Source organism: Ambystoma mexicanum, chromosome 3q (genome assembly GCF_040938575.1).
Source record: "Ambystoma mexicanum isolate Mex_15411 chromosome 3q, UKY_AmexF1_1, whole genome shotgun sequence".
NCBI lineage: Eukaryota > Metazoa > Chordata > Amphibia > Caudata > Ambystomatidae > Ambystoma > Ambystoma mexicanum.
In genome coordinates, this window is record NC_090926.1 from 783,967,878 (window position 1) to 783,988,409 (window position 20,532).

The 20,532-nt window shown below is 46.1% G+C and overlaps 1 protein-coding gene across 1 annotated transcript in view; it reads right to left on the reverse strand.

Annotated features, from left to right (window-relative positions):
- Positions 1–3,857: 3,857 nt before the first annotated feature.
- KCTD2 (potassium channel tetramerization domain containing 2) overlaps positions 3,858–20,532 on the reverse strand; it is a 210,836-nt gene continuing 194,161 nt past the window's right edge. Inside the window, exon 6 of the mRNA XM_069654838.1 lies at positions 3,858–4,033. Within this exon, the coding sequence (XP_069510939.1) occupies positions 3,956–4,033 (78 nt within the window). The 3' untranslated portion in view covers positions 3,858–3,955. The remainder of the gene's footprint in view (positions 4,034–20,532) is intronic.

Sequence of the window (20,532 nt, forward strand, 5' to 3'; positions counted from 1 at the left end):
GTAGACAGGTTGTTGAAAAGGGTGAGGCCCTCGTACCAGATGTCATCCAGCAGAGGCACGGCGAGGACTGTATTCCTCTTGGCCTCGTGCCGTTGGTAAAGGAAACCTTCCTTCTTTTCTTCGGGACAGAGCTGAAAAAGCTTGGATGCCCTGGCGATCATTGCATGGAAAGATCCGATCTCATAGGGCGGGGAGGCCCGGGCTGGGGGCGATGGGAGATCCGTCCCGTCGTCACCGCCATTGTCGTCAGTACCCGTCATGGACGTGTCCAATCCTGTGTCATCCCCAGGGACGTGGGCAAAGGTTGAGTAGGCCGCGAGGGCTGAAAAGGCGGGGCTGGCTCTGGCTCCTCCGTCGGGCCTGGTTCCGGTTCCTCCGTCGGTGATAAGGGCAATCTCGTCCTTATCTCTGAACATAACGATTGTATAGCTAACAAAATGGCCGCCGAGTTGACCTGCGGCTCCGGAAGCGACGGGTGACTAGGACCCTCGCCGGTGCCGCCGTCGCTCTCGTCGTTACCTTCATCGGGATTCCTCCCATGGGAATGGGCCTCTTCGACGCCCTCGTCGAGGCCCTCTACGACTTCTACCAGCTCCTCCTCGGATGCGGTGTCCGTGTCCACAATGGCCACCACCCCCCCCCCTTTTTTCCGCCGGGGTCTTCACGGGGGTCTTTACGATGGGTCTGAAAGAGGCTTCCCTCCGCGGAGGCAGGGAGACTCTGGGCCCCGAGGTCGCCTCCACTGGTGTAGCCTCCACAGGCTGTGCCAGGGCCGCCGCGACTTCCTCGATAGAGGCCTTGGCCAGGTGAATCAAAGCCTTTACCACCTTATGTGGGCCTGTGGCCTTCACCTTGGGGGGAGGGTCACTGCCTCGCTCCCCCTCGGCCAGATCCTTCGAGCTCGACCGGGGCCTCTCCAGAAGCTTCGCCAGGTTATCGGCCTTCCTCTTCCCTGATCCAGAGCGTTGGCTCGTGGTTGATGGCGCTGGGGAGGATGTGCCCTGCCTGGCGTTCAGCGCTCCCGGTGCCCGCGGACTCGCAGTGCTTTGCCTTCTGTGGGGCCCCCGTCTCACAGGACTTAGAAGATCGCTCGGACTTCTTCTTCTTCTCACCTGACGGGCTCTTTCCTTCCAGCCAGTTGGAGAGACGAAGGTCTCGGTCCATGATGGTCCGTTCCGACATGTTCCTGCAAAACGCACAGTCCTTCTCCATGTGCGTTTTGTCCTCAGGAAGGCAGTAGAGACATTTCGAGTGCTCGTCCTCCTTGAACACATTCTGCAGCTGGCATCCAGGGCAAACCCTAAACAGCTTTCCGGGCGTCGAGCTTTCTTTCTCCTGGGCCATGTTCGGGTAGGCCGCAGAAAACTCCTGGACTCCTCCAAGAAGCGTAACTCGACGAAATCTTCACCCTTGAGGGGCGTAGAAAAATCTGACACGGATCCCCGTTAATCGGATGTAGAGACAGTGGAGCTTGAGGCTCTATTTGACCGAACATTGAGAAATTCTCTTTGAAAAAGCGCAAAAATGCAGCAAAAGCTCGAAAGCTAACCACAAGGACTCCCAACACTTGAGCGTGCGGTAAAAATCTGAGGATGGCTGCCAGGGGAGGGGCTTAGGGAGAGGGCAGTCATTGGCTGTGGCAGTATGACCCAGCGATCAGGGATTGGTTACTACTAAGAAAGACAGATCAGAAACAAAACTGATACTGATTTTTTCTTTTCCGAGGATTCCCGGCCTGACGACGGGGAATATTCATGAGCATGTGAATCCATGCCAGACCCCATGCTGGAGAAGCAGACTAGTAGGAGAACTGAGTGATTATGGTTATAGTCAGTCAGTAGAGTGATCATCTCTTAGCCCATAGCGCCCCAAACCTGCCGTGGGTGCACTTGATTTGCCATATTTCTTGAGCAAACAGAGCAAGGATTCTACAGCTCTGCAACATCCCTTACTTATTTTAAGTTCTGATAGAGGGCGAGGGTCCATCACCCTCCATCCCTAAAACGTTTAAGTAGGTGCTCTACAGGCATCCCATGTGTCCAAAGGTGCCAGTGAATTTGTGCAGCGCAACTATTTTGAGCGGCCCCACAAATTGCTGTACAAATCAAGGTACCACCCATTGGTACCCATATTTTAGTGCGTTATATTGCCTGTTGCTGTCATCATCCAGTTACTATGGCATGAGTGGTTGTGTGGAGCTTGATTGACCGTTACTGTCCCCTTCCCTGTCACTTTCTGGTAGCAGCATATCTTCCCCAAAGGTGGGGAACAAATAAGTAAAGGGAAAATGGGGTACATTTGAAAGTTGGCTGGCCAATGGGGTCATGGGAAGGGATCATTGGTCCTCGGCTGCATCTGGGCAGTAGAAGTCTGGTGTTACTCAGCACAAGTCTTCGAAGTGAGAACAGATCTTGATAGGGACCAGCAGATCTTCCTCCCCATTCCTCTTCAGGCAGGATTCTACCATGCTCTGTGTTTTCGTTCCCAGGTTTTATATTATAAGAATGACGATTTGGGGCTGTGGTAGTAACATTACTCAGTCACAGGGTAGCTTTCTTTCTAACTTGTGTGGACGAAACGCTGGGGAGTTTCCATCTGTAATATCCATAGGCTCTTTCTCATGCACATTTTGAAGTGTTTAAGGCATGAACCGACACCATTTACAGAGTCGTTATGTATGATTCTGGCAACAGAAGCATTTGAGCAGAGGCAGGCAGGAGCCCAGACCACTTATGGGCACATATGTGGCCCACTCTCTCCCAAGGACAAGGTCTAGCCATTGGATTTCACCAGCTTCTTGCAGACGGTTCCATGTAGAGCCCATCCCGGGCTACAGAGGACTCTGCCAGAGCCGAGCCAAACAAATACTGCCCACGACCAGTGGTGCTCACACAGCCAACAGAACAACTCAGAAGGCACAGTCAGTATTTGAGCCCAAAACGAAGCAGAAAGACAGAGGGTTCAGCAGAAAAACTAGGTCCAGGAAAATAAAAAAAACATGCAGGGTCTCAGACCAGGAGCAAGAAGGAACTATTGGTCTCACTGGCACGGCTAGACTTCCTACACGTGCATGCACCCATCTATTTGTAAACATACAATGTTAACATGAGGAGAAAAGATCCCAACTCCCAGGGTTTCCTATACTACATAGATGAAAATGTTCAAAGTACAGGACTCTATAAAAGATCAAATTATGGAGAAACACAAATATGGTTGCTCTTTTAAAGGTCATAGGCAAGTCATACAGCCACCCCGGTGACACACTTAGCAGAGAAGAGGGATCCTGATATTGAAGCGCAGTCATACATGAATGGTGCTACCATGGCAAAGGTTTTTATTAGTGCTAGACAGAAGAGGGAACACTCACTTGGATGCGCATGTGAACAACCAAACATTTAAACCACAGCCCATTTCAGAGCACACAGTCATTCTGGTTTGGATCCGGTAGCCTGGTTTATTCAACTTGGACACTACATGGAGACACTTTCCAAACACATTGGTAAGGCATGTCAGGGCCCTGAGAAGCCATCAGCATTTGTGGGTAACAAAGGTAATCAGTCTATTTCGTATTAATAGTGTAAAGAGCGTGGGGTAACTAGATTGTGAGTGCACTGAGACTCCAAATATCTAATAAAGTTTTTTTGCTTTTTAGTGTGTCTGAACAAAAAATAAAATGAGGAGGACAGCTGCGATTGAGATGGACCTGACAGGCTACCCCAGCCAATCATAAATCAACTGACCACCAGTTCGCACTGTACGAAAAAAGTAATGTTTCAGACAATTTCACACTTAAAAAAAAACACATTTAATGTGTGCCAATACATATGCAAACATTAGAAATTCAAATTATACTAATGCGATTTGAAACTCACAAATGCATACTAGTACAAATATCAGCAAATAAAGTATCCAGAAATTATGCCAATGTGCCTGTGCCAACACGTGTTTCGACGTCCTAGGTCTTCTTCAGGGCACAAAATCTTACACAAAATTCACAGTTGTTTTCACCTGTGTTTTCCCTAATGTCAGTAACCTATACAGATGGAAGTAACATGGGAAAGAATAAGGTGAGGACAAGAAAAGAAGAACAGCCATTAGCAATGTGAAGGGTCCTTTTCAACTTGTTATATTCTCAAATCATAAGACACTTGTCAGTCCTCTGTTTAAGGAGACAAATTTCCAACAACATATTTTACCATTGATGAAAGAGTATGATAATTAACAATGATAATTGTCCTTTGGTACTTATGATATATATGATTCGTTTGCCGCTTCTAAACCACCTGGTAAAAGCATTGAATCTTGAAACACTGTTTACATGACTCAATAGTACTTCACATTTCCCCTACTGCTTGTATTAATTTAAACATATTGCAACCCAAATTGAGGATGCAGCTCTTGCTCCACAAGTTCAACACATTTTTCTGCATATATACTAATCTATGTCAACCAAAGAGAGCAGGACTCTGTATCAACCCACAGTCTCATGAGGTTGCTCTAAATAGAAAAGGCCTGTTTCCCAAGTTTTTCCTGTCAGTCAGTACTTTGTATTAATTCAATGGCGAGTTCTTGCACTCCCTTGAAATGCATCAAGTGTACAATTTGAAATTACCTTCTCTGTATTCCTAGTTGTAACTACTCAATTATACACAAAGTCCAAAATGACACGATGATTAATGACTATATGGGCTTTTCTTGGTTGTCAGTTCCGGAACTATTGCCAAGTGCATGTGCTCCTCTTATCTCATAGTAACGGAAGTAGTATGAAATCTGCAATACATTAAATAGACACCACGTGCTATTATGAAAAATGTCCAGTGTTATTAATCAGACTTGATAGTTCCGAATCTGGCCTCCGTAAAGTGTTCTTACCTATATTCATTGATGTAAGCGAATAATACTCGGATAGATGTTTAATGCCGTGAACAAGTCACAAAGTGAACTTCATACAGTTTTACTTTTTACAAATAAGTCTTGTCGTAACCAAAACGTCGCATTCGGCGCGGCGAATCACATCTGCTTGGATAATGTCTGCAATACATAAAACATGTGCCGCATATTTTTAAGCTTGTACCCTTGCGTACTTGTTCAAAAGCTCTAGCGCTTTCTGTATGCTCAATGGTGTGCTTAACCGCAACTAGTATTGCAAAAACCTCTTTGTGTCCATCGCGTCTTGCGTGCTCCGGGCAGCACCGGTGACCAGACGGCTCATAACTTATACGTTCAAGTGAAATAGTCATGTGCTAGATCACATGATATTCAAGGACATAGTTAACGTTGCTCTAAATGCTTGTATATCTAAATGAATATGTTATTTTACTCAACATACTCATCATTTTAATGATTTCCATGAGAGTCTGAGACTTCTTTTTACGGTTGACTTGCGAAGCATAACTTGCATGGATTGATCATGTGATCGCTTTGTCATCCTATTTTCTCCCATTCAGATTTATCTGAAATGCATAAATTGGTTAAAAAAAGAAAAAAAATGAATAAAAAATGTGTTCTAGTATTTGGATTAGCATGTTTGCGAATCATGGTTCATATCACATGCGGTTTATTACAAATCAAAAAATGAGTTGATCTGATCGTACAATCTTGGCGCTTTGCTGTATATCACTTAATTATCATTTCAATTTTATTGACTATGAGTAATTTCCATATTTGTTATAATAGGGTTGTATCTTATGAATGTTGCATCTAATACTTTATCAGTATCATAAGCACCCTGCCTAATGTATTGCAAAGAAGGGGCACGGGAGAGGGGGCTTAGAATTAGTCAATTCTACACCTATCTTGCACCAAGGCATGAAACAGGCTCTACTGCTCATCTCATTTTAACAGTTCTTATCAACAGAGTGTGCTTGTAAAATGTTGATTATAATTTTGTGAATCCATACATGAGCTAACAGATTACTTAAATAGGTGGTCCTGACTGTTTCCCACCAGGGTTGCACCAGTACAAATAGGACACCGATAAAGAGGCACGAGATGTTTCATTGAAACACATTTAGTTCATGTTCCTTATTAAGTCCGTGTTTAAAACAGCTCAATTTACAGATTATCCGTGCCTCGAACTGGCGAAGAAATAGTTGTCGATCTCCTCCTCTGATATGTGCTTGAGCTTGTTGCAAACCCACAAATCGGATATCTCTGCTGTTGTCACTTTGGTGATAAGTTTGCCAATGATTGGTAAAAGGAAGTTTCGGGTCAGACTGTTTAAGTTAGCCAAATGTTCTTGTATTCTAACTCTTAACTCCCAAATAGGACTGCCGACGTAGACTTTTTTCCACACACATCACACCATACACTACATATTTTGTTCTGCAATTTATAAAGTTTTTGATCTCAATTTCCAAACCACAATGGCAAGCACATTTTTTGTGGGCGAGAGTGCAAATTTGCAGAAATTACAATTTCCACATTTGTGGAACTCAATACGCTGGCTGCTTAGCCAGTTTGTGGCAATCTTGCTGTTGGGTTTGGATACAAGAAAAGAGGGACTTTGTGAGTTTTAAATCGCGTTAGTATAATTTGAATTTCTAATGTTTGCATATGTATTGGCACACATTAAATGTGGTCTGTGTTGAAGAGTGAAACTGTCTGAAACATTACTTTTTGTGTACAGCGCGTACTGGTGGAACTATTTTGTATTAAGCTGAAGGGAACTGGACTTCATGCAAAGGCTATTGGGGGACAAGCCAGTGGTCAAATGCTCAGACTATTGAGTTTTGGCGTTTAGTGGGGATACAGGTGTGTAACCATTAGGAAGAACAAAGTGGACATGTAGCCTAGCAATACTGGATAGAGGTGCAGATGAAGGCACTGCATATCGACCATGGGCGTGCCGACGGGCTGCGCAACACGAGGCTAGGAATTAGGGTGGTATAGCTTCCAGCTCCTGCTGAATTTCAGGGGTTTTGTTGCACTGAAGGGGTACCTTAATGTCACTTCAACTCAAGTTTTCCCACTGAATATACACATATATATATATATATATATACACATATATATATATTTTATTTCTATCACGCTCGTACACAAGTGGTTCAGAGCACACAGCACACATATGTGTGTCTTATTAAAAGTTTTAACTGCATGGACTAACTGAACTTCACTACCAACCCCTCACCCTCCTGACGCACCTACGTACTTCGAAGGGGTACGATGTATCCTGCTGGTTGGAATACTGCAACCCTTTAGGTTAGGTTTGACGGTTACACAGCATTTCCCATGCATTGTTTGCTATATACATATTTTATTGGTATTATGTAAAAGGCAAGGGACCATTTTTTTTTTTATAACGTATCAACTGACATTAGTACAGTCCAACTGTAATCCATGCTGCCAGCACTTCAGGCCCTGGTGCCGTGTTTCTGAATCCAAATAGCAGTATCTACTACTCTGTAAAAATGACTTCCAAAGCATATAAAGCCTGCGCTGCAATCTCCAGAAGCCAAAAGGGGAACAGTGGTCTTCCAATTCCAGATCATTTGGCAACACCATGTTCAGTCACAAATTAGAAAAAGAAGGCCCACCTTTGCAAACGAGGACAAAATTGGAAGGTTTGCCTAGGGACACCAACACGCATGTGTGTGCCATTAAATGGGACATGGCAGAGGGTTGGGAGGTGGCGAGTAGGCCTATGCACGGGGGCCTAAAAAAAGAACGAGGAGGAGTGAACGAGCAAAAGGCAAAGCCAGCAGGAAGGGGCTGGCAAAAATGTGACTGGGTGCTCCAGCAGCAGGCACACAAGTGGCGTCAGGGGGCTAGGAGGGGACGGGGTACCCCCGAGTGTGCAGTCTGGACAACTATGGGCAGGCACTGGACAGTTGAAGGGGGCATGGATATGCCAGACTCTCGACTTGGTGACAGTGAACCGTGACTCAACCAGATAAATTAGTATTAGCAGGCATTGGGTGGTATTTCAGGCGGTGCTTGCCATAGAATGGCAGTAACTGAACAAGTCATACTGTGCATTACAGCTTCTGTACCATGCATATGTTGTACTAAATGGAACTGGCTGGCATTAGATAGGAATTAAGAGGCTGCGCTTGGCATAGAATGGCAGCAACTAAACAGGTCCAGATACACCTTTAAAACATAACCATTAACCTACAAGTCAACATACAAAAAATACACAGGTCAATGCCTTGGTCAAGGGTTCTTTATTTAAAACTTGAATTCAGGGACTTAGTTCTACTCCAGATTAGGAACCTGTCACTATCTAGCATTGGATCTTATCCTCCTAGCCTGACACTATGGAATATTCAAAGTAGGTGAATCTATGAAACATACCAATGCTGGAGAACAGGAGTTACAGGTAAGCAACTTACTCCGTTATCCGTCCCAGAATGTCATGAAAGAACAGGTCCAGGAAGGTCATAGCACGTTGTGGGATGGCTGGTCTTGCAGGTCATCTTATGTCTGGTTAGTCCCACCAGCCAAAGGGAAGGAGTCCTCTTCAGCGCTCCTCTGTCGATTTGAAAACGGGGCCAGGACAGCAGTGGACTCTTTGCGGTTGCTGGAAGGGGCTACAGGCGTCTCTGGTGGTCTTCTTTGGATCTTCTGTTCCAGTGGTCAACTTGCCTTCTGCCTCAGGATCTTCACCTTTCATTAGGATTTCACACTCATCCTCTGCAACCTCTCCCTATAGTTTATAGAAAGAGGCGGGTGGCTGTCCAATCATGACAGCCAGTCCCTCAGTGTGAACTGGTTCCTTTCAGGCATAATAGAAGACAAAGGATAGAAGATTTTCAGGATCGAAGGACAACTATACACGAAATGCGGAAAAAGGAAAGAAGCCATCATTTTGGGTGAACGGGGACACGTCTGTGCATAGCCGCAACAAAAATGAAAGCAAAAATTGCACAAAAGTCGGTAGAAAACGTCCATTGCCACCAGCCATAACTATATGCTCATCACTGTAACATAAATGTTACAGGAGATGAGAGAGAGAGGAGACACACGGCAACCACTCAGCACTTCACATAGGGTGGTGTGTGCTGATCTCTAAAAAGGAAAAGCTAAGAAGGATAAAAAGTATTCCTTAACCTTGAAAACGTTTTTAAAGAAAATAAAAGAATATGAAAAGGAGTAGTAGAAATCCTCACGCAGGTCATCCTCTGAACTGGTATAGATGTGATGAGATGTTCACAGTGATCCCCCTGGAGCTGAAGGAGACAGCTTTGGTGGTCTTGACAGGAAATCCGATGGAGGCAGAAAGTCCCCCACTGTACCCGGCTCCTTCGGGAAGGAGGCGACGATGGGGATCTGCAGAACATTTGCACCACAGCAAGGTCGAGGTTGGCATCGCTGACGGAAACCTTGGAGATAAAGAGACCCTTTGGGTGGTCTTTGCCATAAAGGTCAAAATGACGGTTGTTTCTGAACTTTTTCTCGACTAAGGAGCTGATTTCGTGGAGGGCGTGGATGAAGAGATAGTCAACGGCGCTTTGGTCGTTGATGAAGAGGCCATCAAAGAGATGTTGGTCCTGGTACACGAGGATGTCGTCGACAGGGCCTGTGCCCCCAACGCTGGCAGACTGGAGAGCTGCATCCCGCAAGTCTGTCCTTCAACGACTTGTCCTTCTTTGTGTTTAGGAGGTTTGGACTTCTTTGCCGATGGAGGTAACCCACCAGCCAGTAGGCACACCGTTGATGGAGCAGGCGACAGGGAGCGACCGCCCCCCAAACGTCATCCCGCAGCTGCAGTGACCTTCAAGGGAGCAGATGGAGCATGGTCTTCTTTTGGATTCCCTCAGAAGGACCAACCTCAAAGGACCTCAACCCCTTTGTCTCAGACGGAGCACGCTCATGGGACCTGCCCATCCTGGATGAGGGATGACTGCACCCGAAGGCTGCGTCAGCGGGTGTTACGCTCACCTGGCTCCCACAGGGGCGTCGATCTGAACTGGACAGCTGCGGTCGCCACCAATGTGACGCGTAGTGCCGAGATGACGGACTGGACTGGCCCACCTAGCTTCGTTTGCTTGGCCTGTAGGAATATTCTTCTGATGGTTTGGAAAGATGAGCTCTCCATCCTGCATTGAGCGCAGGGGCGCGTAGATATCCAGTTGCTTCACTGGCTCGAAGGAATTGGTGAGTTCCAGAACAATATTGACTCTGAGATTCTGAGTATGTAGTTCATAAGAGCTCAAATGTCTGACTTTCAACCTTGTCCGATTCCTTGCAGGTTGCAGCTTGACCCTAGCGAAGAGTTCCTCGTGTCAACCGGTAATATTCAGGTAAGGATTTGTATTATCCAACACAGTTCGATAAAATAATGTCAATATGTAACCTGTTGCTTTCTCCCTTATTCAGGCGCTGAGAGAAGGTATGAAGTCTCGGGGAATTATGCCTCTGGCGGTAAAATCAGGTAAGTCTATTGTGGTGAGGAGGTTTCCCCTTGTTTGTCCCTTTGTTTCCCCTTGCTGTCCTTTTGTTTCCCCTTAGGGGCCGGGGTTCAGCGAGGATGCAGTGGAAGCTGCGCCGACCCTCAAGAGGAATAGTACCCCCGGTGGTAAAATCAGGTAAGTCTATGGGGGGGTAACTAATATTGCCTCTGTGTATTCCCTTGGCTCACCTTGCTGTTCTCGTCTTCCCCTTAGGTGCCGGAGTGCGGCGGGAACATGCAGAAGGATGCGGTGGAATGTGAAGATGCTGCGAAGGCCGGTGAGTTCAGCGCGGCGCTGCAGCAGGTGAGGCGACGCACATAAAATAGCTTCTTTCTTCCAGCTCGGAGGCGTGATGGATCGGGAATTCAGGTAAGGATCAAAAGGTATTGCTCTTGTTCTAACCTTTTATCCTTCTTTCTCCCTTTTTCTAGGAGCTCCAGACTCGAGGCGGGCGTGGCAGAAGACTGGATGCAGACTTGCAGGCACTGTGAGCGTTACGCTGCTGGATGCAGAATAACGCGAAGCGTGTGCTGCTCTTCGGGCGTGGTTTAAATAGCCTCCAAAGTAGTCCCAGGTAAGTATTCCTCCCCAGCCCCACCCGAGTAAAAAATAGTCCCTAGGTAAAGTAGTCCCTTCCAAGCCTCTTTCGGCTTGGAGTTCTTGCAGCATGGTCTGCATCAGGTGAGTTTGCAGCATGGTCTGCATCAGGTAAGTTTTAATCTATGAGCCTGGCGCCTATGGAGCCAGGACTGACTCTCCATATGAGCCTGGCGCCATAGGCGCCAGGACTGCACCCAAATAGCCCCTAGCAGGGGTTGTTGGGCTTGCTTAGAATAACTTGATGCCTGCTTCCGGGGTTGCTGGACTTGGTCTGGGTCCACGGGGGTAGGCATCATGACAGCGGGCTTCTCCTGGTTGATCCATGCCATAAACTTCTGGTTGCGATGCCGCTTGGTCTTCGACGAAAAGCCAAGGCAAATCTCACACCCGTCAGCATCGTGGTCCGGATGGAGACAAAGGCACTTGTGGTGCCTATCCTATAGATAACTGTTCTTTAGGCCACAGGATTTGCAGGCTCTGAAGAGACTCCTTTTTGCCGCATCAGACATAGTTGGTGAGATCTAGGTTGACCTACAGTGTCCACCTCTCCCCATCAAGCCATAAAGGAAAAAGTCCAGGCTCTCTATTTTGATGGAGTGACCTGTCCATTGACAATGTGTTGCAGAAGTATAAGGCAAGTGTTACTGCAGTGAAGTCCTTAAATTGTGCCAGAACCACCTGCAGAACCTGGACTCCCCTAGCGTCATAAGGTTTGAAAAAAGAAGCCATCATCCATCTGCAAAAGGTAGTTACGAAGAATGTCTCCTCCCGCACCCAACCCCCCCCAACCTCCCCACCCCCCGTGTGAAGAATGAGGCCTTGGCTGGAAGATCAGGCGATTGATCACTTGGTTGAGATCAAATGCAGGCACTATTTTTGGGGGAAAGTTACTGCACACAATACTACCTTGCTTCTATGGACAAGGAGCCAAGGTTCTTTAGAAGATGAAACCTGCCATTCACCAATTCTCCTGGCTGAAGTGATGACCACTTAGAAAGCCATTTTCTATATTGAGTGCCTGGAGACTGCCCCTGGGTGGAAGCGGTGCACGTTATAAATCAGCATAACACCTGTTTGTCTGGGTCACAGGAAGTCATAGGTTCGAAAGTGCTTATGCATTAAGGTTCTGGTCCCATCTGAGGCTCGCTCCCCAACATGGGGGATGCAAAAGTAGGAGTTAATTAAAATGTCACTTAATCGCCTCATCACATTTTGTCCTGCCTATTAAGATAGGCCCCCCATAGCCAACAAGTAACATTGAAACATATCAATTAAAACTCCTACAGAGACCAAAAATGAGGTGAAGGACAATACATCATCCACCAAATGCATTAAAAGGATGTATTCCCTTCCCTAAAGCCTGGTGAGAGCCATAACCACTACTCTACTACCACTTGTTTGTGGTGTCTTTCCTAGCCACTGACATGATCTGGATATTCTCATTCTAAATACATAAGCAAGCAAATGGTAGTTTATCAGAAACCAACCCTTCAAGTTCAGCAACGGAAGGGAGGGCTGAAAAAATAGAGACTTTGTGGATCAGCAGATCAGTCTGTGGGAGTCTCATCAGGCTTAGTATTGTCATGGCATGTTGGATCAAAAACCAGACCAGTTGGTGGCTAGAAGGGAGCCATCATGATAAGTGGTGAGTGACTAGACCTCCTGAACATCAAGAGAACCCTCTCAATGAGCAGAAGTGGTGGGAAGGCATAGAGAGTCTTGTTGGAGCAGTCGAGTTAAGAATCCCCTAGAGAGTGGGATAGAACATTTTGCTAGCTAGTGAACAGGTCCACACACGGATGACCCAAACTGTGGAAAATCTTCAAAGCCAACTCCCATTCATGAGGAGTATAGAAAAGCCTTCGCAATCATTCCGCCATTACAGTTTTCTTTCGTTGAGATCAGGAATATTTGGTGCTTGAGTGCCCACTGCCATATCTGCTACTCTAGGAGCCAAAGAGGATGAGTAACAGCTCTTCCCTGTTTGTTTACATAAAACAAGTCAGTGGTGTGCATCTGTAAACACGTCACTAGTTTTTCCCTCAATGGAAGGAAGAAAGGATTTGGGAACAAGCAAGATAGGTGTGAGTTTTAGGACAGCGACTTGGTCCATTTTATCCTGACTACGCTAAAATCCATGAGTCTGAAGTTGGATGCATTGGGCTCCCCCAACTGTAAGCAGACAAGTCGATTCTTAATGAGAGCTATGGAAGGGGTCACAAAAGGGAAGACCTATCAAGGTGGTCTTGTTTTGTCCATCAAATTAATGATTTCCTGAAATGGATGGGGATCGAAATGAGCTTGGTCTGGGGAACCCGAAAGCCCATTCCAGCTATTCTGAAAGTGATGCCATTGAATAGTCCCCATCCTTAGCTTTTCAAACACAACTAGATAAACACAAGAGGCCATGAAGCCTAGCAAACTTTGGAACCACCATGCTGATAATGCCCCTCATATCTGAAATTGAAGGATAGGTCTGTTTAGTGCAGTATTCTGTCCAGTGGTGGAAAGGCTTTGTTTAAGGTCCTCTCCAGAATAATGCCTTGAATGATTCAAGATGGTATTAGGGAGTATTTATGGAAAATCCCAAACCGTAAAGATTGTTACAAGCCTTTTGCACACTCGGACAAGCCTGAGACAGGGATGTAGTTCTGCTTAGCTTGTCGTCACTGTATGGATAAAAGGCAAACAATTAAAGCAGATGTGCCACCATCACAAGTTTCATAGACTTGCCGGTACGCTGAGACTGAAGGGAAAACACATATACTGGAAATGCATACCTGCCACTGAAAATTTTTTAATAGGAATTTGGAAGTACACAAACTGCCGTTCTAGACTCCTGCCAATCTCCTGTCGAAGCGCTGCCAGGATTTGTGGTAATGTTAACATGCAGAAGGTCGAAACCAAAAGTAACCAGTTCAGGTCATACAAGTCGAGAATTGGCACCCTACAGCTTTTAGAACCTTTGTGCGGTTTTCCAGAATGTATTCTACTGCACCCAAAGAAAGGAGAATAGAAGCGTGTTGTAGAAGCTCTGGAAATGTTTTCTATAAATTTGAAGACTGAGCAGGAAGGGAAGTAGGACGCACCACGGCATAGCCATTTTTGATACTGCAATCGGATTGGTCTTGTGAGGCACCAGGAATGAGACAAAGAGGACTCATGGTTTTTATTGAAACAAATGGGGGTTAGAAAATGCCTGAATCCCGATTCTAGGAGGTATTTCCCTACCTCAACCAAAACTAATGGGTCTGTCCTTTGTGAAGATGTCCAAGGCAATATATGTCCTGTGCCCATATCCTATTCTGGCTCTCACACTCTAAACTAACTTTAAGGTGAAAAGGGTATGGTCTCCAATTTGAAAAAGTGCACAGACGTTCCAATCAAAAACAAACATTTCAAATCCAACAGAAAGGTTTTAAATGGACAATGTTCACATGTCCAGGGAATGGCTTCCTTCCCCAGATTCCTTGTACTATTATGTAAAGTTCAAATAAAGAAAATAGTTATGTTCCTCAGAAGCCAAGAGGATCACTCCCTCTAGGTGTATTCATGGTCTGCAGGGAAATAGCTCCTTGCCCTAAAGTTTCTCTTAACCTTCAATATGGTTCAAGCCCTAAGGGCATGACTTTTACAAACATTTAGCTTCACCTGGTATACGCTCCTGCCAGAACGTTATGCTATGACTTTTCCTTTTAACCATGAAATTACATTAGCCCATCCCTGCCTTATCCACTCTTTGTTTCACACAGTTCTTTTCTATATTTGCTTCCTGTTTCATCAAAGTGTTCTTTGCCCCTTTTCCGTGAGCACTTCCCTTTAGATATGAGTTCAATAACACATTCGTAGTTTGGTTCACAAATACGTTCATTTCTTCATTAGCCTCCCTTTGCATCACTCTCTCCATTTTCAGGAGGCGGCACACTCCATTTGCTTTCTTTGGGCTTACCGGCTGTTCTTCTGGCTCCCTTGCATCGGGTCCCTTTACTCAGCGCTATTCTCACAGAGTGACATACGCAGGCAGGCAACCCGGTAAGTCATCTACCTTCCCTGGGCTTACTGGCTACTTCTCGCATTCCTTTGCTCTGGCATTCTTCAGCTTACTGGCTCGGCGTGCATCCCGTTAATTGCAGCGTTCTGTGTCCATTTCTTCGGTGTGCGGTTCTAGCTGCCTTCCGTTCTCGGGCAGTGAACCGTCTGCATCTGGGTTTCTCTCTCCCACGGTTGGGTTTGCTACCATACTGTCTCCCATGACATGATTCCCCATAGCGTGGTCCTTGGCATCTCCACAGGTCGCTGTGCATGAAGTGCATCCCAGTGTCTGCAGTTCTCTTCTAGCCTTCTCTCCGTCAGCTGTAGCATACGCAGCTTTAAATTTCCTGGCATGATTACATATTCTCCAGCGACTGGACCGCTGCATTGGTTTACCAGTCCTCTTTATTGTTCCATTGCTCTTTTTCCACTCAGTTGTTCCAACACTGTTTCGTGGATGACATTGAGGAGGTTGATACTGGCCCTCCTTTGGCGTGACCATTACTGCTCCCTGCCTCTTTCCCCTCCCAGTTGTAAGCATACTGTTCTTTGGGGATTTTAGGGAGTACTAAAAGTAGAGCTAGTAAGAGGTTGAGGGAGAATGTTACTATATGCCATTAAGTCATGTGGAATAGAGGAAACATTTGTAAAAGGGAAGGGAGGTATATGTCTTCCTCCAATGAGGTCATGTCATCTCCCCAAGGGTCACTTCCCCCTAAGTAGTCCTCCCTCATGTAGCCTTCCCCAGCTCAGGTAGCGGCTGCTGTCCCCTGGCCACACAGGGAAGCGCAACCTCAGGGAAAGGAGTGATGACATCAGATTCATCACAGTCTGTAGTTAGTAGCTCCCACTGGGAAAGAAGCTGAGAAAGTGAAAGTCTTCCTGCTCCTGGGGCTGCATGCTCCTGGATAATAATAAGAACATAGGGAGTTTGCATCGCCTGTAAACACGTCAAACAGAGGTTTTCAGTTCCTGAGTGAAGGAGAAAACCGAAGGAGTTATATGCTTTGATTTGGGTCTCCAGCCTCATTGTTTCTAGTCCTATTAAACGCCTGGGGCGCACGAGAGGATGGCTGTTGCATGAATGATTTGTAAGGATGAAACGCTGTTTTGGGTTGCAAACTAATTCAACTTAAGGACTTCACTGCAGTAACACTTGCCTTATACTTCTGCAACACATTGACAATGGACAGGTCACTCCATCAAAATAGAGAGCCAGGACTTTTCCTTTATGGCTTGATGGGGAGACGTGGATATAAAATATGCATGCCTTATACTACAAATGGCCCCAATCAATACTCTGGCCGCTGTGTTGGTCATGTCCTTATTGACTTGTAGCTGCTGAATGGTTGCATCCTTTCCTTCAGATACCAAGTAGTCAAAACGGAATGACACTTCTGAGGGAAAGTATTGAACACATCTTTCAAGATTCTCACAATTTAGAATTTTAAAACCTGCCAGAGCAGTTTAGGCATTGATTTGACGTAACTACATTCAAATAAGCGTTTTTAACCTGGGATTGCCAGATCCTGGCATTTCTATCTAAAACAGAAGCCAGAGACTGTGATGGTCCTTTATATTTAGTGTGGCAAACACAACCATAGACTGAGACGGCAGATTAGCCAGGACTAAGAAGCAGTCTTTTCTGGGTGTACTTTTCATCCAGGGATTTTACATGTTGCACAAGAGCCTGTTCCATCACAGAACGCTTCATCAAAAAGAGGTTGTAGTGTGACGCGAAGGAAGCTTTGTAAATAGCTCAACTACTTCTGGTTTCTCCACCGAAAGACACTCCAAAGCTTGCATTGCCTTGGAAATTGTTTCATTGTTTATCTTTACAGGACACACGGTGGCAGCTCATCTGAAAATAGGACCCAATTCTTTAACAGAAACGGCTGAGGCCTGTTGAGTACACGATTGTGCTGGAGGAGTACCTTTCTCTTTTATCCCCAGAACTGGTATTCTTTGGACCAATTTTGGACAAAATAGTATCCAACACAGTATTCATTGTGTTGTTTCCATGTCGGATGGCTCTAAAGTGAGGTGATCCTCCTCTAACCTCATTGTAAATGAGTCCAAGGTGAGACCCGGTTTCTTCAGAAAACTGGGAGGGTAAAAAATGTAATTAAAAAGGTGTTACCTCAGATGAAATTGTGGAACAATGCCTACAGAGGAACAGTAAAAAGATTAATTGTACTGAAGTCTTCCGAATCCGAATTAAGAACAATAGGATCATATTTCTTATGTTATTTGGCATTTATATAGCAACCTATATATCATTGGTATGATCTCAAAGCGCTTGTAGGTTGAACGCCCTTGGGGACCGTAGTCCAGGTCAGTCGAGAGAGTAGAGTAGAGTAGAATACAGTGCTTGAGTGCACTCAATATGTGTGCAACCAGTGTGATTTGCATGATGGTGGCTGCATCCTAACACTAGGAGCGGTGGTAGTGAGAGATCAGTCGAATGTGTGCAGTCAGGTGGTTGATCTCCGAGGCTCCATTCTGTCGGCATTAGGCCTGTGTAGGATGTCTATGTGTGCAGCTGGACCCCGTGGATGTGGTTTATGGTGGGTTACAGAGAGGTCTTGGCAGGATACTGGTTATAGGTCAGGATATATCTCGCTGCAACGTAGTACCACTGAGGAAGTGGTGCTAAAAAACAGAGACATTGTAGACCCTAGTTGTTTGATGCCTTGGGAGGGATCCTATCTTCGGTATGCAGTCAGACAAGGTAGGGGGTGAATGCGTATGATCAACTTGATGGCACAAGAGGCTGCTAGGTCTGTCTAGTACTATCGAGAGTCGGTAGATGCATGTTTTAGAGTCTACAGGACAGTAAGGGTGCGAACTGTGTTCTCACAGTTCCTAAATTCGCCTTGATGTCTTATTGGTCTGTTTCTGTGGTCCCTTCCCTCGGTATCCCTATGAACATTTGTTGGCCGACTGGAATTACTTTGCAATTTAATGTCATTGAACTCATGATTCTATAATATCAGTGAGTTTCGGCAGCCTTAGTCATGGGCCTTAGCCTTACTAATGGTTTATGGAAAAAGCCAGGTTTTTGGAGCTTTACAGAAGGCTGTGTGGTCTTGGGTGTGTCAAATATGAGGAGGGAGTGAGTTCCACAGAGTTGGTGCAAGGGATGAGTAGACGGACCCGCCAATCCTATTGAATTGGAGGCTGGAATCACTAGTAAGAGGGCAGTGCTTGACTTTAGGGTGTGTGCTGGGCGGTATGGTGTAATCTTCTCTTGTAGGTATGCTGGGCCAGTTTTGTGTACTGCTCTGTGGTTAATGCATAGGATTCTGAAACTGGCCCTTCGTCAGCCAGTGAAGGGTGCGGAGAGAGAGGGAGATGTCATCCCTGTGTCCCAGTGAAAGAAGGAGTCTGGCGGCAGCATTTTGGCCTCTTTGTAGTTTAAGTTTGTATCTGGTGTACCCAGATATAAGGAGTTGGTATAGTCCAGTCTCAACATAACAGTGGACATAATAGCGACAAATCTGTTGGGGTAGGTGAGGTAAGGGAAAATGCGTCTTAGGAGCTTGAGTGGTAGTGACAGGAGTTTGATACATTATTGATCTGATGGGATGTAGGTTAAGCCAGAGTCCATGGTGCAGCCAAGGTTTCTGACTATTTCGAGAGTAGGAGGGGGTGGGGGGTGTCATGGGAGTTGTTGTGCGAGAAGGGCAGTGTTGCCGCTCACCATGATCTCAGTTTTATCAGGGTTAAGAAGGAGGTGGTTTCTTGTCATCCATCAGTCAAGGTCTATGAGGCAAGCTTCAAGGTCGAGTTTTGGTATCGTCCGCATAGTTATAGCAGGTGAGGTTGTGTGCATGGATGAAGTGGTCAGATAGAGGTTGAAAAGGAGAGCAGAGGGGCAGGTGCCTTGTGGTACTCCAGTGTCCACAGTGAGAGCGGTTCAGAGAAAAGGTTGAGAAAAGTGATTTGATTCCTGTAGAGAATGAGACAATCCAGGAGTGCCGAGTCTTGGATTCCAAGGGAGTGCAGTCGGTCGAGGAGGATAGAATGGTTAACGGTGTCAAAGGCGGCACCAGCACTGCACAGCCCTTGGAGTCTGCGAACACCTTGCGATCATCCCAGATCGAGATCAGAGTGGTTTCTGTTCCAGACGCGGCATGATTGAGCAGGGTCGAGTAGGTTGTTGGATTCTACTGAACGGTTGAGCTGAGAGTAAACAGCCCGGTTAATGGGCTTCACCATGAATCGGGTATTGGAAATCGGCCTGTAATTCTTAGGCTCAAGGGATGCCTTTTTTTAGAAGTGGTTTGACATGCACTATTTTAAAGGCCTCGGGAAAGATGCTAGAGGTGAGGGAGTAATTTATTATGGACTTTGCTTGTTCTCCTGCACATGTGGAGGAGAATAATTCTTTCAGAAGAGAGGCTGGACAACGGTCAAGGGGGGATCCGGAGGGTCTGCTGCTGGATAGTAGATCAAGGAACTCATCTCTCGAGGGTTGAAAGAGTCGAAAGATGGTATTGTGGCAGCCGAAGCAGTGGAGTTAGGAGGTGCAGGTGTGGGGCAGGGGGCGAGGGTAGAAAGTTTGGTATTAAGGGTTCACATCCTGTCGAGAGATGAGTTATAGAAATGAAGGGAGAGGGAGATGCAGAGTGTTTGCATGGATGTGGTCACGGCAGAGGTGCATGAGGGTTTCACGAATTCTGAGATGATCCTGTGGAGCTCTTTGTTGCTGCTGCGGCAGTTCAGGATTAGTTTATTGTAATAGGCCTTTTTGGCCTTTCAGATCTCGGATTTGTAATTACAGTGGTGGCAGGCAAACAGATCAGCTGAGAGGGGTTTTAGATGTTCGCCATTTCCGCGCAAGAGAGTTATTTTTGCTTTTGATGGTCTTCAGGTGGGGCGTGAACCATTTGGGGGACGGTCCTTTGCGAGATGCTGTGGGTGAGGGGGTGAGAGGAAGTAGTGACTCATTAAGCCAGGAGTCAAAGGATTCTATTGTTAATGGTCTATTGGAGATGAGCGGTGCTGAGAGACTGTAGCCGGGCTTCAGCTAGATCAGGGAGGACCTTGACTTTGTTCCAGCATTTGTGATCACGTGTGCAGGCAGGGTGAGTCTTGGTTGGAGGGGGTGGAATGAGGACAGAGAAAGGGATGGCAAAGTGGTCTGTCCAGATGAGAGGTTTGGGACTAGATACAGAGACGAGGTCATAGGAGCTGAAAATTACATCAAGGATATGACCTCCAGAGTGGGTTGGACCTGTAGTATGTCGGGAGAGGTTGAGTGCCTCTATATTGTCGACCAGGGGTTGGGTCATGGAGTTGTTTTTGGCACATCAAACCAGATACTGAAGTTCCCACATTAGTGAGAGTGTTGGGTGGTTTACCTGAATGGTAGCTAGTGAGTCACAGAGATTGTTGACAAAATGTTTATCATATCCAGGGGGGTCTATATATGAGTAAGAAACAGTGAGTGAGTGTTGACAGCATAGTTTTACTACAAAGGATTCACAGTTAGCATTGC